The 22,694-nt window shown below is 37.8% G+C and overlaps 3 protein-coding genes across 3 annotated transcripts; 2 read left to right on the plus strand and 1 right to left on the minus strand.

The window, feature by feature from the left end:
- Positions 1 to 446: 446 nt before the first annotated feature.
- LOC103435615 (homeobox-leucine zipper protein HOX32-like) lies at positions 447 to 7,109 on the plus strand. Its single transcript, XM_008374002.4, has 18 exons — positions 447 to 1,666; positions 2,969 to 3,128; positions 3,265 to 3,380; positions 3,474 to 3,564; positions 3,678 to 3,773; positions 3,856 to 3,969; positions 4,079 to 4,162; positions 4,275 to 4,430; positions 4,509 to 4,583; positions 4,671 to 4,777; positions 4,899 to 5,088; positions 5,212 to 5,400; positions 5,536 to 5,616; positions 5,709 to 5,843; positions 5,941 to 6,266; positions 6,375 to 6,486; positions 6,571 to 6,720; positions 6,816 to 7,109. Exons 1-18 carry the CDS (start codon positions 1,437 to 1,439, stop codon positions 6,960 to 6,962), a joined length of 2,559 nt encoding a protein of 852 aa, XP_008372224.1. The 5' UTR covers positions 447 to 1,436; the 3' UTR covers positions 6,963 to 7,109.
- Positions 7,110 to 13,256: 6,147 nt separating this feature from the next.
- On the plus strand, positions 13,257 to 15,420 carry LOC103435616 (kxDL motif-containing protein LO9-177-like). Its single transcript, XM_008374004.4, has 3 exons — positions 13,257 to 13,484; positions 14,326 to 14,478; positions 14,902 to 15,420. The coding sequence occupies exons 1-3, from the start codon at positions 13,369 to 13,371 to the stop codon at positions 14,999 to 15,001; spliced, it is 369 nt and encodes a 122-aa protein (XP_008372226.1). The 5' UTR covers positions 13,257 to 13,368; the 3' UTR covers positions 15,002 to 15,420.
- Positions 15,421 to 18,886: 3,466 nt separating this feature from the next.
- LOC103435617 (DNA-damage-repair/toleration protein 111-like) lies at positions 18,887 to 22,148 on the minus strand. The gene is made up of 2 exons (XM_008374005.4): positions 20,924 to 22,148; positions 18,887 to 19,401 (listed from the first exon to the last, which is right to left on the minus strand). The coding sequence occupies exons 1-2, from the start codon at positions 21,767 to 21,769 to the stop codon at positions 19,105 to 19,107; spliced, it is 1,143 nt and encodes a 380-aa protein (XP_008372227.1). The 5' UTR covers positions 21,770 to 22,148; the 3' UTR covers positions 18,887 to 19,104.
- Between the last annotated feature and the right edge of the window lie 546 nt (positions 22,149 to 22,694).

Consider the following 22,694-nt stretch of genomic DNA (forward strand, 5'->3'; position numbering starts at 1 on the left):
CATTCCAATATTATTAAAGCTATTAAGTATTAAGTATTTGTTATCAGAACTGCTATACTTATGACCATAATGTACTTCGGAAGCTCTTACTTCATGCTTCTCCAAAATGTAAAATCACTTTTAATTTTTCTGTCTCAAGATGTTTGTAGTGTTAAAACTCTTCTAAATGCAAATTTCAATCTGTTAAACATTGTCATAAGCACTTATGTGGTTGAGCGATGCTTTCAGTACTTCTAAGAACACCCCAACTAAACCCTCGTTACCTACCGTTGATTAAGTAGATTCTGAGATGAACAAGTTTTAAGATTAGACCACTTGAAATCAAATCAAAACATTAAACATTAACTAGATCTGTAAAAACGTCTTCTCTCTCTCTATCTCTCTCTCTCATCTCATCGGTGGTTGCCTTGGGTTTCCCTCCTCACTCTCACGGCCTGCAGGCTCATATCATATCATATCAGCAGTCAGCTCAGCAGCAGCAGCGCTGCCTTCCTCATTTATTTATTCTTTTCCCTTTTTTTCTTTCCTTTTCGAAATTGTTCACATCACACACAGTTACAGAGAATAAGAGAGAGAAAGGAAAGATTTCATATTTTTAATCAAGAAATACAAAATTAAAACAATTGGAAAAATAAATTTAGAAAAGCAGAGAGAGAGAGAGAAAAGGACAGAGTCGTAGACAGTTCACAGCTGCCGTTTGATTTGGCATTGAAGTGTTTGTTTTCTTGTGGCTTGCTTGCTTTGCTTTCTCTGTCGCAACATACAAACCCACAAACAAAGAAAAACACACATTCTCTCTCTTCCCCTTATCTATCCCTTTCTGCTATTTCTATTTCTGTGGGTTTCTCATTTTTCCTTTTTATTTTTTGAAAACAAAAAAACATAAATTCTCTCTCTCTCTCTCTCTCTCTCTCTCTCTCTCTAGAGAAAACTCTCGAGATTGGAGCCCCAAACCATAAGCAGGGCCACCCTTTAACCACTGTTGAACAAGCTAGGAGCTTTTTCTAACTTGGGTTTTTCAGTTTTTGAGTTCTTGAGAGAGAAAAACCAAAAGAGTTTTAGAGCGAGAGAGTGTGTGAGGGGAGAGAGAGAGAGAGAGAGAGGCATCTGATGAAGGTGAGAGGAGGCTCTCTTGGCGGAGAGAGCCTGCCCAGCTGCACTAACACCACCACCATCACCAAAGAAGAAGAAGACGAAGAACAACACCTAACCCAAAACCAATCATCTTTCTGAACCCACAAAACCAAACATTTCCCACCATTTTTTTTCTTCCCCCTCTACCAAAACAGCGAGCTCAAAGTCCGCATCTTTTCTGAGTTTCCTCCGTTTTCACCTGTTTCCCGAGATTTCCCACTTTTCGATTTGTGGTCTTTTCTGTTTTTCTTCACAAATCTTCCCTGTTTTTAGCCTCTGGATTTGTTGTGGTGTGTCCGTACATGGCACTGCTAATGCATCGAGACTCGCCGGGAAGCAGCAGCGGCGGGAGGCAGCAGATGGATTCGAGCAAGTACGTTCGGTATACGCCGGAGCAGGTGGAGGCATTGGAGAGAGTCTACTCAGAGTGCCCAAAGCCCAGCTCTCTGAAAAGGCAGCAGCTCATCAGAGAGTGCCCCATTCTCTCCAACATTGAGCCCAAACAGATCAAAGTCTGGTTCCAGAACCGCAGGTAATATTAACCATTTAATTTTTAAATTTTTTAAGAGCTGGGAAAATGGTAATTTGATTCTCTGGCCTCCTCTGTCATCTATTTTCTGCCATTTTTTCTCTCCCGTTTTTGTCATAATTTTTGGTGGAGAGATGGATCTCAAATTTAGTTCACATCTTTTCTGGAAAGTGATGGACTTTTATTAATTTGAATTGTTTGTGTAAAGGTGTAGTTTTGAAGAGAAAATGTGGGTTCTTTTTATCATTTCTAAAATGCTCTAACCGTTCTGTCTTTGGAAAAAGCTGAGTTCTTTATTTACAAGTACGACAACAAAGCTTTATCACACTCAGTTCTGGCTGTATAAATTCTAAAATGCCTTCGTTTTTGCGCTAAAGAATCCAAAAGAATCCATATATACATATATATATACACATACATATTGTTTCTCTGGTCTGCAAGACTGCAAATCTCAAGCTTCTGTCTTTTATTTTTTGGTAAAAAATTATTCGTATAGTGCAGTTTATGTCACAAGGAAATTTTTTTTTTTCTCTCTCTCTCTCTCTTGTTTATTTTAAGATAAATGAGAATTATCTGAACGACGATCTTCTTCCCAAAAAGGGTTCTGCGCTTCCTTACTTTAGTTAGCGATTTAATGGAAGTAAACGATAACAGTTGTTAAAAAGTGAAACTTTCACTTGGATTTTTGCATATTTAATCTTTTGCAGAAAAGTAAATGTAAAATTTATAACCTGCTTTTGCGTCCTTTGGACTTTTAATGAAGGATAATGACATCTCAATCCACTTTTTTTTATTTCTTGTTTTATTTTAGGGTTTTTTATTAGAGTTTTAACGAAATACTCTTTAATTTTAACGAAAAACTAAGTTCTTACCTTTTTCTGTACTATTCACTACACTTTTATTTGTTCTTTTTCATTAAAATTAGAGTTTTTTTTTTACTTTTCTTTGGTTTTCTTTTTTATTTATTATGTTCTTTCTTTTCCCATGATTCTTTTGAGCCAAGTGACACCTTTTTTGCTTAATTAATGCCATTTCTGGAGTTTGGAATTTTCTTCCTTTTCCCATGATTTTTATTCGATGTTTTATTGCGTAAATTATTTCCCATGAATTAATTTGCGCTTACCAAACGTAGCCTTTTACTTATCACGCAAGTGACATAATAAATCGGTTAGTTTCAGCATTCAAAATTGCCGATCTTTTTTGTACGTACATTAGTATTTGAGTTGCCGAATAAGGTTTTACGACCATCAACTGATAGATTAATCTCTAAAACTTGCATTTTGCGTGTTGTTCTTACTTGTGTAGATGCCGAGAGAAGCAGCGGAAGGAATCTTCTCGGCTCCAGACAGTGAACAGAAAGTTGTCTGCAATGAACAAGCTGTTAATGGAAGAAAATGACCGCTTACAGAAGCAAGTTTCTCATTTGGTTTATGAGAATGGATTTATGAAGCAGCAACTGCATACCGTAATTCCCCCCGCCTTCACTAAGTGCCTCTTCTGTTCTACGAAATGTTGCATGTTTTCAAACGAAATTTACTTTAAAAACTTATAAGGTTTTTGAGATCATGCATATTCTAAGCTGTTTTGATAATTCTATGCAGGCATCGGGAACGACCACAGACAATAGCTGCGAGTCTGTGGTCATGAGTGGTCAGCACCAACAACAGCAAAACCCAACTCCCCAGCACCCCAAAAGGGAAGCTAACAACCCAGCTGGGTGAGTCGTTAGTGTCTGTGGAACAATTAATTGAAGCTATTTAGTTTATGATTAAGTAAGCGAGCTTACAGTATTATTATTTTTATGTTTCAGTCTTCTTGCAATAGCAGAAGAGACCCTGGCAGAGTTCCTTTCTAAGGCTACTGGAACTGCTGTCGACTGGGTCCAGATGATTGGGATGAAGGTAGCTTCGTTTCTTTGAAAGCAATGGGCAAGCATGAGTCTATATTTTACAGTCTACTACTTTATATCTGCTGGACCACTTCGAAATGTAACTTTCCCTTCAATATTTTGTAGCCTGGTCCGGATTCTATTGGCATCGTCGCTGTCTCCCGCAACTGCAGTGGAGTAGCAGCACGAGCTTGCGGTCTTGTGAGCCTAGAGCCCACAAAGGTATGAATTGTCAGATGGCGCTTGAGAAATTTGTGTTTATGCATCTTTCTCTCGTGGTGTAAAATGTTCACTTCCATTATAGGTCGCCGAAATCCTCAAAGATCGTAAGTCTTGGTTTCGCGATTGTCGATGCCTTGAGGTATTAAGTCTAATCCCTGCGGGGAATGGTGGAACAATTGAGCTCGTATACATGCAGGTACGCTGTTTTAATCAATTGGTGTTCTATCACTATGCGTCCAGGCATCAAATATTGTGGCGATAATGTTGTTTTGTTTTCTAAATCTTTAAATTTTCTTTTGAACCAGACTTATGCACCCACAACATTGGCTGCGGCACGTGACTTTTGGACTCTAAGATATACTACAAGTTTGGAAGACGGCAGTCTTGTGGTAATTCAATCAGTGATTCCTTTCTTATCCTGAGATTTGGCTTACTATCTCTGGTTGTTCTTGGTGGAAAAATTATTGTAGTTGTCTCACCATCTCAAAATTACGTGTACAGGTATGCGAGAGGTCGTTGACTTCTTCTACTGGTGGCCCAACGGGGCCAACATCTGCAAGTTTTGTCAGAGCTGAGATGCTTCCGAGCGGCTATCTTATCCGACCTTGTGAGGGTGGTGGCTCCATTATCAACATTGTTGATCATGTTGATTTAGATGTGAGAGTATATCATTACTATTTCTATCTCAAATCTTTAGTTATTTGATTTCCTTATTAAGTGCCTTTTATGTCTTAGGCCTGGAGCGTCCCTGAAGTTCTCAGGTCACTGTATGAATCTTCCAAAATCCTTGCTCAGAAGACGACCATTTCTGTAAGAACTTTTGTGCAAATGTCACTATACATTGTAGTTTATTCTTCCTATCCGTTCACAACTTATCTTTGTTATTTTATTTTGTAGGCCTTGCGACACATACGACAGATATCTCAAGAGTCTAGTGGAGAAATTCAGCATGGTGGAGGTCGCCAACCTGCTGTGCTGAGGACATTTTGTCAGAGGCTGTGCAGGTATGCCCTCCGAAATCTAGAGTACCAAAAGGGTGGTTGCAATTTGAAGTGCATATGTAACCTTGGCCGCTGGAGTAACATATTTCTTGATTTACTGAGAATATTTGGAATTGGATTTCAGTGGGTTTAACGATGCTGTTAATGGGTTTGCTGATGACGGTTGGACACTTATGGGTAGTGATGGTGTGGAAGATGTAACCATTGCGATTAACTCATCTCCAAACAAAGTGCTTGGTTCGCAGTATAACACATCTATTTTCTCACCTTTTGGAGGAGGAGTGTTGTGTGCTAAGGCATCAATGCTGCTGCAGGTAATTCCCTATCAACTTAACCCAATTGCGGCTCAGTTCTTCCTTAGTTTTGTATATTTGTCCTTTCCCTTTTCAGTAATCTGGTTTCTATCATTGACTGATATCTTTCATTTGGTTAATCAGAGTGTTCCTCCTGCTCTGCTTGTTCGTTTTCTGAGGGAGCACCGCTCAGAGTGGGCTGACTATGGGGTTGATGCATACTCTGCTGCATGTCTCAAAGCTAGTCCATATGCAGTTCCTCTTGCAAGAGGTGGTGGCTTTCCTACCACTCAGAATATTTTACCACTCGCACAAACTGTGGAGCATGAGGAGGTATTTACTTTATCATCCTCTCCAAATTCATTTCAGTGACTGCATTTTCCATGTGTTAAACTCAATGCTGTTACTGTGTATTCACCGTGTTTAAAGTCAATTTTGTAGTAATTCGTGCCATTCACTCTTATGTAGTTTTTAGAGGTAGTTCGGCTAGAGGGTCCTGCTTTCTCTCCTGAAGATGTTGCTTTGGCACAGGATATGTACTTATTACAGGTTAGTGTACTGATTCTGCATATCGATTGGATCCATCTTGTGTTTGCTGTTGCTGTCAATTAACACAATTTTCCTATAATATACTGTTACAGTTGTGCAGTGGAGTTGATGAGAATGCAGTTGGTGCCTGTGCTCAGCTTGTCTTCGCACCTATCGATGAATCATTTGCTGATGATGCTCCTTTGTTGCCCTCCGGTTTTCATGTCATACCTTTGGATCCCAAGGCAGTTAAGTGACGTCACTAATCTTACTTACATCGCGGTATTTCTTGTATCCATCTGTTTTGATTATATCTGATTTCTTTTACTTGTTTCTTTACTGCAGGATGGACCTACTGCATCTCGGACATTAGATTTGGCCTCTACCCTTGAAATAGGAACCAGTGGTGCTCGCGCCGTGAATGACCCTGATGGGAATGGTTACAACCTTAGGTCAGTTCTAACCATAGCCTTCCAATTTACCTTTGAGAACCACTTGCGAGACAATGTGGCTGCTATGGCTCGCCAGTACGTGCGTAGTGTTGTAAGCTCTGTTCAGAGGGTAGCTATGGCTATTGCCCCTTCCAGGCTCAGCTCCCAAGTAGGGCCAAAGACCCTTCCTGGATCTCCCGAAGCTCATACTTTGGCACGATGGATTTTCCGAAGCTACAGGTGTCACTTATATTTCATCTCTTTACTTTAGTGTTCTATTTGCATATCTGTGTTAGCAATGTGTGGTCCTGTTTAGTTGCATAAAGCTGAACACATACGGTATTTCAGGATCCACACTGGGGGAGAGCTATTTCGTGTCGATATCTCATCTGGTGATGCTGTTTTGAAACAACTTTGGCGCCATTCGGATGCCATCATGTGCTGCTCTGTGAAAACAAATGTAATTCCTTCTCTCTTAGACTGTAGCCTAGTAACTACATGCTGAGCTCCCTATTCAACATGTTTGTTGGAAATTCAATTGCAGGCATCTCCAGTGTTCACCTTTGCAAACCAGGCTGGCCTTGACATGCTTGAAACTACCCTTGTTGCCCTCCAAGATATCACGCTTGACAAGATTCTAGACGAAGCTGGACGGAAACTTCTCTGCTCGGAGTTCTCCAAAATCATGCAACAGGTAATAGTTCCCCAAACCAGGCTCTTATTGTTTTTCTATCTTGAATCGTTTGTTCATACAACTTTCTAACGTGCTCTTTTCTTCCGAATTTTTAGGGCTTTGCATATCTGCCAGCCGGAATATGTGCATCCAGCATGGGTAGGCCGGTGTCCTACGAGCAAGCTGTTGCATGGAAAGTTGTTAACGACGATGATTCCAATCACTGCCTGGCATTGATGTTCGTGAACTGGTCCTTCGTGTGATTGTGACGATAGATCTCAACGAACACTTTAAGTTATCTGTTAAAGTTATGTAGTTCCTTCTTATAAGTGTACTTTTAGACCTCTGGAAGCCTGTATGTTTATATTTTGGATCAATATGGATATGGTTATGCAGTCTACTTCAACGTATCACAATGGTTTGTGAATGCCGAATCTCTCACAAAAGCATGCGATCCCTGTAATGTTTTGGTCGCGCTCGGTGTGAGTGTGATGGCTGCTCAAGTCAGTCAACACTACCGAGTTTCTCCCAACGTCATTGCTCAAGTCAGTCACATGGATCATTCTAACTAATATGAATAATATAACGATTAACTCGGCCAAATTGAAAATCACATCGACCATTTTAGCCATTTCGAACGTAGGAAAGCACGCACTAATTTCTTAGCATGTACATTGCCAAAAATGTCCGAAACCTTGAAGAAGAAAGTCCTGGTGCTCTTTTTTTATCTGGCACTGCAGACTGCAGTAAATTTCCAGTGAGATTTATTCACTCCCAGTCTCTTTTAAAATTGCAACAAAATACAACAGTTCACCAAAAGTGGAGGGTAAGATTGAATTATGGAATTTACCCAAGGGATCATGTAAAAATATTCCACAGTAGTCAATAACAGCGTGCTTTACAAATTGGTCCACTGACATGTTTTTATTTTAATTTTATCCTCAGAGAGTCTCTGCATTTTGCAGTGGTCTGTAAATACACGTGGAGAAAATAATTGAATTAAGGCAATTGAATGCAAAGGACAAGAGGGAGAAGAAGATGAAGATCCTACCCTATTTGCCAAAACTGCAGGAGACCTGCTAAATCCGTGAAATCTTCAGAATAATAAAGATATGGTGAGGCAAACCAACTCTCTCTCCCTCTCTCTCTCTCTCTCTCTCTCTCTGTGAAAGTAAGCTCAAACAAGACAAACATCTAACCATGGTGTACAAAAGTTGGATCATAACTTAGCTACAATTAGCTTAAACAGAATAAAACCCTACATGATGAAGATCATCTTTTTTCTATTTTTTTTTCATTTGATTACAATTTGTTTATAACATCTATTTAGGCATTTAACCTACAAAGACGACAAAACTAATTCAACCGTGTCATTCATTATCTAGAGAAATTACATTATTCAATTAGACAGCCTGGCCAACCAATTGCCGATAAGTTAATCTTACAGATGATTGATCGTATGTATTGAAAGTTGTACCTAAGCTAGACGAAACAATACCTACATACAATGAAGCATATTCCTATGTGAGATTGCTTGAATATCTACATGGTCACACTGCCATACCTAAGTTTTTGTATTTTATCTATTTTTTGTTCGTTTTTTGTGACTGATTTTTTAGAGCTCAAGTTTATACCATTTGATGTGATCCGACATGTGTCCACCCCTAACAAATAACTATTAAATACACATAAACGTGAAATTATGCTTTTAATTTGGATTTGGGACTCCTTAAATGTGAGATTAAACGTTTCATGGTATATATTTGAAATGGTTGCAAGAAAACCAACCAAGTACACGTCACCTGATGGATTCTGTGTAATTAGTGTGATGCTGTGGAGTATCCGAGTATGTCATGCTGCCGTACGACGTTGCATGCTGGTGAAGTCATTGGTCCCAGTCCTCTCTCACATTTTTTGTTGCACTTGCAACAGTTTAACATTAATTTTGTGTCAACATTATAAGACACTGCATAAAAAATATAAGGCGGCCGAGAGTTTATAAAAAGTTTTACTTTTGAAAATGTCTCCTAATATTTTTCACTTTGTATACACAACAACCAGTAAACCAACCGAACCGTAATGATTTGTATATGTAGTTTGTTTTATATTTCCACGCACATTGAGATTGTGATGAAAGTGCACCTAGCAAAGTTTGTAATAAAATATTGAAACATATAATTGAATTAAGGAGACTAGTTAGTAATCTTTCCATTGAATTGTTGTCCGATTGTAGATTTAAACTATTGATCTGAAGATTTTGTTAACTTTTTGGGTGAAACTGAAAGAAAAGAAACTAAAATGGAGCAAAAAAAAGAGAATAGCTTCTTGTATATCTATTCGATGTTATCTTAGTGCGAAACCGAAACCAAAATACCGGTCATATGATTTTTTATTTTTTTATTTTTTATTTTTGCAGGGAAAAGGTGAAATAATAATGTAAACTCACAACGATAACCTAATCACAACACTAGGTAAACAATGAATCTAAACTTTCTCATGGTGTTGAAAATACGCATAATTAAAAGCAAAAATAGGTTTTCTCCCTCTTACAAACATGACTTAGATTCTAACATCACAAACATTCTTTTTCACTAAACTAAAATCCTAAAGTTATGTTTTACTCCATAAATGGAAATTGCAAGAATCGTTATTTCTGTTGGGGGTTTTGAATCTTTGAGATAAGCGGGCCAAAAAGAATCTCACTTTGCTCAATGGCCACACCACACAAGTTTATAAATAGTCAAGGGAGTGGGATCGAGGGAGGGGGAATACAATCATATCTCGATTTTTTTTATGAGGATCTCGAAAATTACTTTATTGTGTTCGTTTATTTGTTATCAAGCCAATAAAAATTATTTTAAATTATTTTATAAAAAATTAAACACAAATCATATATAACAAAATTTAACAACATAATAAACAGACATGAAGAAGTGATCTTTGGAATTCTCGCAGAGGATTCTCATCCGATGGAGGGGAGGGATGACCTCACACTTGCCATTCAACACCAGCCATGTCCCAATCACAATCAGTATACTTCTGAAACGAAGCCAGACCCATTTCTCCCCTTCAATTAAAAGACGTGCCCAAAAGCCTAAACCCCATGCCCTCCTGCCTCCCCTCAGCTTTTCTGCTCTGCCTTGTCTGCTATACGGTATATGCTTGTGCTAATATGTTATGGACCACCTACTCTTTACTGTGTAGCCTAATGATGAACCCTAAAATTAATCTGGTAATTATTATCAATTACGTGCTTGGTTTGGTTAGGTTTGGTGGCTAAACCATTGACATAAATACGTACACTAGTCCTGATTTTGTCTCTCTTTGATTGGAAATTTGGATTCAAGTCATGTCCATCAACATCTTATCGTTCTGTGTTTTATATCACAAGGCTGCCCAACAGCTTCCCAACAAAACGGACTTTAAAGGGTGAATTAAATATTAATGTGTTTGTTGATGATTATGAAAATTAATATGCTTATTTTTTATAAGTGAAACATTGTAAGATTTATAAATTTATCTAAAAAAAGTAATTTAAATAGCATATCTGGACTTTAAATTGACTATGCATCTATAAATAGTCAACACATATCCCACCAAAAATATAACAATCAAAGCTAATAACATAAGACGGCAATCTTGTTATATGAGTTTTATTTCGAGAACTTGCATGTAGTGAACATATAATTTAGAGGTGTGATATCCACACATCTCATTTTACTTCTCACACATCATTTTAAAATTCGACCGTCAGATCAGATGAATTGAAGAATATCAGTGAATAGAAATTAACAAGGATGTGAGTAGTAATTTGGGATGTGTGGATAGCACATCCCATAATTTATTATGTATTTTTCTTTACATGATTAGAAAGAGGGTGTTATAATGTGTTATTCTACTAATTATTTCCCATGTTACCTAAACATGCTTCTAATTTCAATAATATAACATGAATTATCACTTTGTTTTCTTTTAGATATATAAGATTTTTTTTTCCTACTAGTACAAGTTAATTACTACGTACGTTTTTGATAATACACTATATACGTTCTTTTCATCCTAATTTTACTTGGCAATTCATCCGAAGTACATATAATAACATGATGCATGCCATGCAATGCATGCATAGTCCTAATAACGGCATTGTTTCCAGCATGCAGATACATACATCAACATGTTCAAACATGGACATTACATGCCTGTTCATGAGCATAAAACAGTTACATGGTTTGAGGAGGGGCCTCTTCTACTCTTCTGCCCGGAGGCTGAGATGTCCTCCTTTGCCTTTTCAGCATTTGAAATTCGAGGTGTTTTTAAAGCTGAGCACGAAAGGCGGTAGGCACTGTGAAAATTTCGAGTCTCGTGCTCTATATTTTTTGCGTATTTGTTAACAAATTAAACGATGACAGGTAAATTAAACTAATGGGGTTTATTTATGGGAAAATGATATGAATCTCTCTATCTTGTGGTGCAGAGTAAATTAAAGCAGGTGTTCCCGCATGGAGACACCCACCCTACCTCTCCACTTTTGTCAATACTGCTTTAATCTCATGCTTCTATTTTTTTATGATTTTCATTTTTCATTTTTTTAAAATCTAATAAGAAAATTATCCCTTTTTCAGGTGGGTAGAGTCAGAGCTTTCAACTTGGGCGTGCCCTTTGAATCCTTTTTATGGCACTGTTGGTTTCTCCAACAACGGAAAAAAGACCAGTGCAAAAGAAATGCAGAGAAATATTAAAGTGCAAAGATCTCTAGCTTTTCGAAAACACTAACCCTAGCTAGGGTTTGAGTTAGTTTATTGGGTTTTGCTTTGCTTGTCTGACTGTGGAAAATTTTTGATGACATCTTTAACCAAATCTAATGATCTGCAGGCTTCTTAAATTTATTTAGTAGCCAGCTAGGGTTTGAGTCCGATAGACAATCATGGTCTGAGAGAGGCATTATTCAGAGAGTCTTAATTAGTGGTTATCAGGGTGAATACTGAATAGTTTGAGTGTTTGACTGGTGGGGCGGTGGGGGGGTACCGGTGAAGCTTTCATGTTTCTGTGAATTGTTTTTTTTTTTTTTTTTGGAGGATTAGGGTTTTAGGGGACTGTGACAGTACGAGGGACTTTTGCTGTTTGGTGGGAGATGCAGTGCAGGGCAGGATGGTTATGATGTTTGGTGGGTTTTGGGTCTCCTTTGGCAATATATGTATGTTTAATTTGTTTGTTTGAAGAGGAAGGGGATATTGTGGATGGTTGGAGTTTTGCAGGGTGGGTTTTAAGAAATATAAGTCATGAATTGTTTCTATCTCACAAATCTTTACTTGGGTTTGTGTTGGACCAAACAAACAAGTGTGCAAATTTTGGATTCATACTTCTCACAACTTTGAAATTTATTATGCCAGCAAAAGCATGTAAACATGTTGACCTAGTAAATTTTCTTTTATTTATTTAGGTTTTTTTAGAACTTATTTATTTAGTTTGTAGTGGGAAATAATGAACATATTTATATGATATTTTTTCAATTCTTCTTCCATAATATCAAGGAGATAAAGGATTGGGGTCAAAAGTAACTTTCTAGCATGAACGCAAAAGGGTTAGTGATCAGAAGTAATGCCCTAAACAAAACCGAAAGGTTGTTTTTTTCGTATCATTCATGTAGTCATGGACATGCCCTAAGGTCAGCTAAATGATAAAAAAATGCTAATTATAATTTATACTCATACAACGAAATTTGTTATGAATCTTAAGGAAGCTTACACGCAAGAGCAAAAATACCCAAAAAATGATATTCAGGACTATGAAATTACATTTTTTCAGACGGAAGCCTAAATTCTAAACTCGAAACTCTAAACCCTAAACCGAAATCGATCGGTGACACAACAGGACTATGAAATATTTTTCAGGAGTTGAAGAGTAAGAGGGGTGTATTCAATTAGGATTCTGAGAGAGTTTCAGGGAATTAATAATTCCAGGGGTATTCAATTAGGATTTTAAGTGATTCTCTGAAATTCTAGGTGTATTCAATTAGAATTTCAAAATAGTTTATTAAAATCCTTAGAAATCTAGGTGTATTCAATTAAGATTTTAAAGAAGTTTATAACATTCCAGGTGTATTCAATTAGAAATTGATTTTAAAGAATTTGAGAAAGTTAAAGAATTAGAGGGAATTGGAGAGATTTCGTAGTGTATTTTAAGTATCCACAAATCTCACATCTTCCCATGAGATTTCGAGAGAATTGAATCAAAATTTTATATGGAATCTCTACAAATCAATTAAACTCCATAAAAATCCATGGATTTATAAATCCATTAAAATCTCTCACATTCTCAATTGAATACACCCCCTAAGTTTGTTTTGATCACCCAACAATCCTTGGACTTTCTCACAAAAGGACTCAAGGCCAACCATTTTTTTTTGTGTGGATAAACCACAAAGGTTGAGCCTTCAAGTTTTCAACCTAATGTAATGCCAATTTATCGTGGGCCTGTGTAAGCTCTCACTTGGGACCGGCCCATGTAAATTAACTCCTGGAATTCCTGCTTATTTGGGTTATTTGACTCGCCTTATTTGGGTTGTGGGCCTGTAGCCCGACCCAAAGGAGACAGTGGCTCTGTGGCTCTCTTCCGACCACCTCCCACTCTGACGAGTCCTGAGAGAGTGATAGGTTGGTGGAAGAGAAGATGGAACAGACGGAGAAAGAAACGATCAGGGAAGCGTCAGAGGAGATATCGAATGACTTCAAAACACTAATCGATGCTCAGGACTTGGATTCCCTCAAACAATTGCAGCACATCATGTAAGAAAACTCTCTCTCTCTCTCTCTCTCTCCTCTGACTGAGCAATTTTTAATTAAATTCTTGTTTACCATTGTTCATTTAATTTTAAATTCGATTGTTTGTTGCATATTTTCATATGTGTAATTGGGTTTCTGTGAAATGCTGTTTGGAGAGTTAGAGGGAGAGAAAGGAAGAAACTTTATTCATAGGTTTGGATGAACTGTTTCTAAGAATTTGTTTTGCTAACAAGGACATTAAATCATGGGTTTGTGTGAAAATTAAAACCCTACTTGGTCATCTGTTGAATTGAATAGAGGAACTTGAGTGGGAGGAAAGGGGAAGTGGAAATCGACCACAGCATTATCCCACTAAGACGAGTCGATTGTATGAATCCTAGAACGCCTCTGCATTACTCCAAATCTTTTTTTAGCTCCAAGCACTCCATGTCTTTTTGTAAAGTCTCTATCAAAGTCTTTCTAGGTCTTCTTCTACCATTTTGCTGTGACATTCGTTTCACATGTCTAAACTACCTTAACCAATTTTCTCGTATCTTCAATTGCGGCCGCTCTTACTTTATATCCTTATTCTTAATCCTGCCTGTATCGTATGCCCAAATTGTAGAAACCTTGGAATTGGATTTTCTATTTCGAACAATTTCATTTGCATGTATATTATGCAGAAATGTTATCGTTTCCTATATTTCCCCTCCGCTGCGGAAACGGTAATAACACCGTGCGATGCTTATACTGAATGGATATTTAATAGTTATACCTTTTGTATTTCATGATCCGTGATTCAGCTCTTATTTTTGTCTTTGCCTTTGGGTGCTTACTTGCCTGGCATTTAAATCTACTGGTGCAGATTGGGGAGGTTGCAAGATGGAAATGCAGTCCTGTCACATTTTAATGAGTTTTCAGAGAACAGTTTTGCTGAGGTTTCTGCAGATTTCTCGAGAAACACACGCCGTTTAAAGTCTATGAAGACTGATCTTGAACACATATTTCAGAAGTTAAGGTATGATCAGTTCTTTCTTTTGGTTCGGGATCTGATTATTTAAAGTGCTTACTGAATCTTTGCAAAGTACGGATAAGGTAGCGGACAATAGATGCCCCCGACCCAACCCCCCGATTCTCGCAAGGCACCTTTTACTAAATCTTTTGATATTACTAAAAGCAAAGTCACACACACACACGGAAGCGAAAATAGAAAACGGGATGAGCCTTGCGAGTTTAACTGAACATTTATTTTGGTGTCTGGAGTGGTGTTTACTTCCGGTCAATGCAATTTTCCAGTTGATGCAGTTATGTATTAGCTTCCTGATGCTTAGGAAGTTGCATATTTTGTGCTAAGTTGTTGATGTCAAATGTAGTTTAGTTTGTGATATATTTGATTACTTCTTTGATCCGAGTGTTGATTCATTGCGGTGATTTATAACAGGAGCATGAAGTCAAGAATTTTGGCTACCTATCCAGATGCATTTCCAGATGACTCGAAACAAGTACTCGATCGAAGGCCGGACCTTGAAACGCCTCTGTGAAACTAAAGTTCATGCTGTCTTGAAAGAACACGTTAATGGTTTGTTATGGAAGTGTTCCGGGATTAAGCCTGTGAGCCAGTGCGTTGGAGATCTCCATGGTCTGTTTTGCAGAGCTTTTCCTTGGAGGCGTTTGGCGCACATAGAACAATCGTCTAATTCCGTCCTTGTATGCTTTTCCTGTTTTCCATGTATTGATCTGAAGTTAATACACAGGATACAACATACTTGAAAATCCCTTTATTGTATACCTTTCGTCTCTATGTAGATTGTGTATGAGAGACAGAGTTGCTCGGCTCGATGAGCAGCAATGTACTCGAGCTGTCATCAAGCCGAGTACCTCAGGACCACTTATATGGATTTTCATTATAAAAAACTAAAGTGAGAATTTATATCAATCTTAAAGATCATTTTGCTGAAAAGTCTTGTGAATTTCAAAAGATCAGTAGTTGTTGAGAGAGTGTGTATCGTACGATGCCTCCCAAAATTGGACAAGAATTGTATGCCTTCTCACTTTCTGTGCCTTTTTATTTTGTGTGGTCACGGTTAAATCACATCAATATTTTATATTGTTTTTTAAAGATAATAAGATAAAAATAAATATTAATATAAAATGTTGACGTGGTTTAATCGTGACCACACAAAACAAAAGAACACAGAAAGACACCAGAAGTGAAAGGACAGACAATCCTTATCCCCCAAAATTTGTCATCTCTGTGCATGGTCAAATCACACTTTCCGAACCGCCTCCTCCTACTGTCAGTCCTACATTTCGTTCGTCTACTCCTTTTATGTCCTATATTTTCGGTGTTTGAACCGTTAATTTCTTCTTTAAAGTAAATAAAAAACTCAACGATTAAAACACTTGTTGTGTTCCATGCCCTGAAAGCGCTCTAAATTTTTTGATATTTTCTGTCCTGTCTGCACAACTTTAAAAGCATTATTTTGGCCAAACGAAACGAAAAATCCCCATCGCCATAAAAGGAAACACAATCCCCTCGTTAAAAAAGAAACTTGTTCATTTGTTGTTCTGCTTGTTTGAGCAGCAGCAGCTAGAAAGATGTCGTCGACATTTGATTTTGATTTCTTCAGTATCCAGGTCTCCTCCTCCTCCCTCATATCTTCCCCTTTCATTTTTTTCTTCAATGCATATAAATTGAAATACTTTTTTCGTTGTTGTGTTTTCTTTGCAGACGCATGTTTTGAAAGTGCACGTTAACTGTGAAGGATGTGAGCAGAAAGTGAAAAAAATCCTCCGGAAGATCCAAGGTTCTATATATCTTCAACATGCACCATATTTTTGTTGTTTTTCTTATACCGGAAGGGGGATTTAGAACCCCCTTTTTTTTTTCTTTTTTCTTTTGAAAATAGAGATAACTAGTGGCAAGCTACGATTATCCATCATTTTTAGGAACCGGAAAGACTCACAAGCATTTCAACCTTCTCTGACTACAAGTCTGGCTTCCACTGGAACCCCCTATTAGATCTCAGTTTTTTGGACTGCAGAAAATATGTTTAATACATATTTACTATATTGTGAGACCGGGGAAGAATCGAACTCTGAACTTCGAGTGGATAGTTTAAAACTTTTAATCATTTTAGCCGCTAGTCCCTTGCTTACTTTTGGACAAGATGGTTTTGTTAGTAACTGTAGAGGGAAACACGCAAGAGGAGGCCTTTAGTTAACCCTAACTAGCAATGATAGGAAACACTCTTAATTAATCTAAAGGAAAATTAGGTTCACATCCTTATTTTTGTTACTCCATTGATTAAAATCCTATTCATTTTCAATTTTTTATCAAGGTCCTTGGGTATTAATAACATCATTAATTATTTGAATAATAAAATATTTTTATTTTTAAATATATTCCTTTAATGTTAAAAATGTTACAATTAGTATATTTATATTTATGGTTAAATTTTTTTATCATATAATTTTATTTTTAGTTTGTACCTATTTTTAATTTGCAAATATTTTTTAATTTGTACCAATTTTCTTTTCATTTTTAATTTGTATCCATATATTAGTTCCTTTTTGTGCCCATATTTTTTAAAGTTTTATTTGTGTTTGTACCCATGTGTATACCGTCACGTGACAATGTATATTTAATCAATAATAGAAAAATTACATATGGTATATTTATGTTTTATGCCTAAACTTTGTATCATATATTTATATTTTTAGTTTGTACCCACTTTTAATTTGCAACATTTTTTTTTTAAATTTGTAGTATTTTCTTTTTAGTTTTATTTTGTACCCATGCACTAATTTCTTTTAGCACCTATATTTTTAAAAATTCATTTGTATTCATAAATTTTAATCTTTTATTTGTACCCTAATTTATTTCTAATGTACCCATTCTTCTTTATTAATGTACCACTTTGTTATATGTGAAATGTACCAATTTTTTTGTAAAATGTACCAATTTTTTCAACACTATGGATACATTCTTTTACCATTTATTATTTCTTATTTTTACATATTTTTTATCCATTTATTCAATCAAAATGTTTGAATTTTTTTATTGTAACCGTTTCTAATAGTATTATAATGAGGGATTTTAAATTTATAGGATTATAAATCTCATAAAATATCAAATAATTAATGTCAAAACTATAAAAATATAAATATTAATAGTAATATAATGAGGTGTACAAAATCAAGGGACCTTGATCAAACTTTGAATAATATTAAGGTTTTAATCAAAGAATGTTAAGGATTATGGACCGCATCCAAAATATCCCTTAATCTAATTTGTGGGAATGGAAATTCAAAATTGTATCCAAGTAAAAGATCACTCTACGTTAGTCAACTGATCTAACTTACATATGTAGCACGAACTATTTCATCGTATTTTTTTCGAGTTGTAGACATTAACTATTTACTTATCATAATACCCTACTTACTTTTTAAATTATAATTAAATTCAGGTGTTTATAGTGTAAACGTAGAGGCAGAAGAAGAGAAGATCACTGTGATAGGAAACGTGGAATTTGCTACTTTAATTAGAAAGTTGGCGAGAGCTGGCAAACATGCAGAGCCTTGGTCTCCAAGTTCCGACCAACAAATGATCAACACCAACAGAGATCCCAGAAGAAACAAGCACCACCGCCAACCACCACCAAATATGATCGGCAGTGAAGGACTAAATTGTGAATTCGACCCCATTTTTGTGGGTGGAAATGGAAATGCAATTGGAGCTGATGGCAATGTTTTTTCTGTGATGGGCAATAATGCAAGTTTTCGTGGCAATGGAGGACTTGGATTTGCAGAATTTCCCGACTCACACTCACACCACCACCACACTAATTATGCATCTCCTCCTCCTTTCATGGTTCCTACCAACACTGAAGCTTTCTATGGTGTTCAATTTGCACCAACATGGAACCCCCAAAGCGAGCACTACGGTGGTAACAGCGACACCAACGCCGAGGTGTAGTGTGGTGAGTGTTCAACCACAGATTCTCCAAGTCGCTTCGCCGCCTTCACCACCACCACCACCACCACCACCAACCCCAGCAGCAATATGAGCATCTACTCGTCATTGTGAATGTATGAAGGTGGCCACCACCAACTGCAGGAAGCCAAGGACTCTAACATTACCACGCCGGTTGCTTCGCCTCCGCTTCACCGCGCCTTAGAACATACCGTATCTTCCTTAATTCATATATTATATAGTTTAGTTCATCCCATGAGTTGGGATTTGAAAGAGTAAATGAATTTCTGCAATCTGATTTTCCTCTAATATATGAATTTACAGTATCAATTACTTGTTTCCTTGTTCGTTTTGGATGGCAAGTAAGCTTAAAACCCTAAAACAGTTAAAAAATGGCGTTGAAACAGCACGGGAAAAAAAAAGCCTTGTGGCACAAGGAATTGGTCAAGCATTCTAAGAGCAATAACCACCTTTTATGTGATTGTACACTTACAGTGTTAAATAAGCTTGATCCAATCACAAAAATAAAGCTACTACCAGAGTTTGAATTCCACTAACACTGCTAGCAACACACGCCGTTAGTGGCAATGTCGAAATCAAAGCCTAGATTATCTTTCTCAGTAACTCTACGTATGCGGGAAAATAAGCTTGCATTTGAAACTCTGTAATTCAAGTAAAACCTGGGATTTCTCCTGGCATTGGAGCCAACTCGTTGTTACCGAACCTCTCCTCATCATAGAACGTGGCACGAACCACTCTGCCTCCAAAGTACCGACCATCAAGGTCAACCAATGATTTAGTCGTTTCCTCAGGCCTCTCAAACTGGATAAAGATCCTCACTGCCTCGTTCTCTGGAAAATTTGGCTCTGTTATCTCGAATATAAGCACCCGGGTCACTGTCCCATACTTTGCACACTCTGATGCTACTTCATCTTCCAATTCATCATCCACCTCTCCAGGGCCCACCTTCAACAACAAAGCACATCAGCTTGAATTGCAATTAACTATCTATACGAACAAGAAATCAATATAATAAATGGGTTGTCAAATAAGTTCAAAAAACACCGATTTCTTCTCCATATCAAATAGTCACTGTGTTAGTCTGTTTTCACAGATCAATAACCTTCACAGAATAAAGCCCAGGTTAAGTTTGTTCATCAAATTCATTAGCTTCCCAAAGAATCCTCCGGCTTTTATAGAAGGAACAAGATTGGTGTTTACCATTAAACGCAACTTAACCAGTTGTACACCGATTTGACTAATACAGGTGCTTAGTTCAATCAATTTTTGTTCTTGCCCCCATACTCAACTACCCCTAAAACACTTGAAAGAACTTGGGTCCAAGATCTTCTGCAATTTTGTTCAAGTCTTGAAAAGTTTAAAGGTAAATTCGTTCAGGGGTAAAATAATAATTAAAATTTCGGTAAAACATGGCCGTAGTCAGCAACAAAATGAGCGCTAATAGAAGAACAATATTCTTGATGGTACCTAACGAACCTAACAAAAGAAACTTAAGCTCAGTTTATTTTTCAGTTGTTTCGGTCCAATGGCCAGTCCTAATAAAAGGTCGATAGGTTGACAATTTTAATCCTAGAAAGAAAATGTGCATTAAAAAGAAACTAAAGTTAAGGAGAAGTCATGGAACTACAATATTGTTCTGTTCAATGATCTAAAGATGTAAAGGCTAGACAGATTTCAGCAGTGGAGGTTAAACTTAATGTCCAGCTCAGGGAAAAGGACATAAAAGATAGAATAGTTCAGATTATATAGGAAGACCTAAAAGGACTCATGACTTTCTTTGAAGTAAAAAGATTGACAGGGTTTTACAGCTAAAAAACGTTGTGCTATAATTGTATATATGGTTTGGTTCCACAAACCATCAGCCCCTTGAACAATGATACACAGGATATACGGGCAAGATATACAGGAAAAGATATTGCAACCCTCTGGAGAGTTTACAGACACAACATCAGTACTCTACAAAGTTAACCTAACAATACGCTCTAAAATCTACTCAAGCCCTGCAAAGCTTCAAGGTAACAGGTAATGCCATTCTTCGTTAAACTAGCTAATATTGTATTAGCTAAGGAATCCTAAGCATAAAATTGTACATGAAAATGAAGAAAACATTATGCACCACATATGTTTTAGATACAAGTACAATTTCATATGTCATGTTTCCAGTGAAGCCCATTCATCAATCTTCCAAACAAATCACAACGATCCAAGTCAACGTCTTACACAAGCAAAAACCTTCCAATCATACATGTGGTTTTACGTCGCCTCTTTTTCACACATCGTCTTCCACCCAGTTATAATTTTTCTAAAAGTGATGCCCTCAAGCCCATGAAACTTTGATACGAGCCCATAAATCTTTGGCCATGCTAGCAGTAAATATATCCCAACAGCTGATTTGATTGTATAGTTTCTCAATCTAGCAATTAGCAACAAATTAGGATGAGTGAAGTTCCAAGAAGTATACGCATACCATGTTTCTAAGCAGCAAAACCCTGGTGGGTGGCCCGTTAAGGCTGACACTCTTCGCCTTCTTCTCCGGCTTTGTTTCACTAGCATTCACAATCACCCCAGCTCGCCTATCCGTTTTCTTGGCCATCAAGGGAGTGGTAATCCCCTGCTCCTGCCTACCAAGCCCTTGACCCTGCTTCCACCCCATCTTCGCCATCATTCTTTGTGCCGCGGTCATTTGACCGCCAGCCCCAAGCCCCAACCCTCCACTGTCCGACTTCCCAATAGTAAAACCATCTGGATTACTCGGTGGAGATGGGGACCTAGGAACTGAGGGCGTTGCTGCCCCGCTCATCGCCGCACGCCTCCTCCAGGCTTCCTCACCCGAAATGTTTCTTGATTCTCCAAAATCCCTCTCCCTCTCCCTTTCTCTCTCCTCCCTCTCTCTCCTCTCCTTCTCCTCCTCCTCCTGCCGCCTCCTATCGAGTTCCCGCCTCATCTCGGCCTCCATAGCCTTCTTCTTCCTCTCCCTCTTGTACTCCTCATAGTCATTGGGCCTCGCCGGATCATACTCCTCCAGCACCGTCGACGTCACCCCAACCAGCTCAGGTCGCGCCACGTCATCGTGTATCACCGCCGGCGACAATGCAACCACCGGTGACGCTGTAATTTTCGGCTGCACGGAATTCGATGATTTAGGCTTGCTCTGTGCCTTTAGAATCGTCTGCGGCGGGGCGAAAATCGACGCTGGCTTCCGGAGTGTCTGCGGCGCCATTTTCGTGCTGCTCGACCACACCGTGCTGTTGCTGGCCTTCTCTTCCTCCGCGGAAGAGGGCGGAGGGAGGTCTCCGTACAACCCACCTAGCATTTAGACGACTACCCACTTTCTCTCTTCAAATACAGAGCTCTGAAAACCCCAGAGAGAATTGAAAGCTTGCTGCTTGATGTGAATTTTGGGCGTTCTGATGGGGATTTGGTGGAAAATAAGAAAAGGGTTTGGGGGGGGGGGGAATCGGTGAAATTTGCGTTTTGGGGTTTGGATTTGGTGTGAGATTTATAGATTGATTGGGATTATGAACAGAAAGAAGGGAAGGAAGGGAAGGAAGCGTACCAACAAATGAATGGCGGATGCAGGATGTGCAGCTAGATGACTCTGCGTCTGTTTCCCGGCTTCAGAAACTGAACTGAGGGAAGGTATCGGTTACTAAATCTTTTGGCAAAATTGCACTAAGCAGTCCCTGTAGTTCACTCGGATTATCATTTCCCCTTGTCGTTTTATTTTGGACAAAAACTATTTACTACTCTCATGTTTCGTGGTTTTCAAGATTGAGTACATCACGTTTTTTTCGTCCTAGTCATACTTAAAGTGTAAATTTTGACTAACATATGTATGAGACTGTTCTAAAATTTACACTTTATGTATGACTTTAAGACGAAAAAAATTTTATGTTGCATTTCTCTTATAGTTTCGTTGATGCAATTGTTTTTCTTTTGGTAAATTTAGCCCAATAGATGGTTGATTTAGTCAAATCAGTCCTAAATCACACACCGTTTTCCATATAAAAAAAGATCCGAGCCTAAAACTTACATGCCAAAGGCCATTAGAGATGGTCCTATATTTGAATTTTACATTGATGATGAGTATCTAAAAATGTAGTTCAACGGTTAAAAATATTGGCATATGTTTAAAAGTGTTTTTAAAATTATTAAAAGCACTTTTAAAAAAGTATTTTTGATTCTAAAAACACTTGAAATGCTTCATCACCAATTATGTGGTGAAGGGAAACATTCAA

The sequence above is a fragment of the Malus domestica genome, chromosome 05 (assembly GCF_042453785.1).
Source record: "Malus domestica chromosome 05, GDT2T_hap1".
NCBI lineage: Eukaryota > Viridiplantae > Streptophyta > Magnoliopsida > Rosales > Rosaceae > Malus > Malus domestica.

Excerpts from the sequence above, each read along its gene's own strand:
- LOC103435615 (XM_008374002.4), top strand. The coding sequence starts at position 1,437 with ATGGCACTGCTAATGCATCGAGACTCGCCGGGAAGCAGCAGCGGCGGG. Across the intron at positions 3,381-3,473 it reads GAAGCTAACAACCCAGCTGG|TCTTCTTGCAATAGCAGAAG; the intron begins GTGAGTCGTTAG and ends TTTATGTTTCAG. Across the intron at positions 3,565-3,677 it reads TCCAGATGATTGGGATGAAG|CCTGGTCCGGATTCTATTGG; the intron begins GTAGCTTCGTTT and ends AATATTTTGTAG.
- LOC103435616 (XM_008374004.4), top strand. The coding sequence starts at position 13,369 with ATGGAACAGACGGAGAAAGAAACGATCAGGGAAGCGTCAGAGGAGATA. Across the intron at positions 13,485-14,325 it reads AAACAATTGCAGCACATCAT|ATTGGGGAGGTTGCAAGATG; the intron begins GTAAGAAAACTC and ends CTACTGGTGCAG. Across the intron at positions 14,479-14,901 it reads CACATATTTCAGAAGTTAAG|GAGCATGAAGTCAAGAATTT; the intron begins GTATGATCAGTT and ends GATTTATAACAG.
- LOC103435617 (XM_008374005.4), bottom strand. The coding sequence starts at position 21,769 with ATGCTAGGTGGGTTGTACGGAGACCTCCCTCCGCCCTCTTCCGCGGAG. Across the intron at positions 19,402-20,923 it reads TTTTGCTGCTTAGAAACATG|GTGGGCCCTGGAGAGGTGGA; the intron begins GTATGCGTATAC and ends TTGTTGTTGAAG.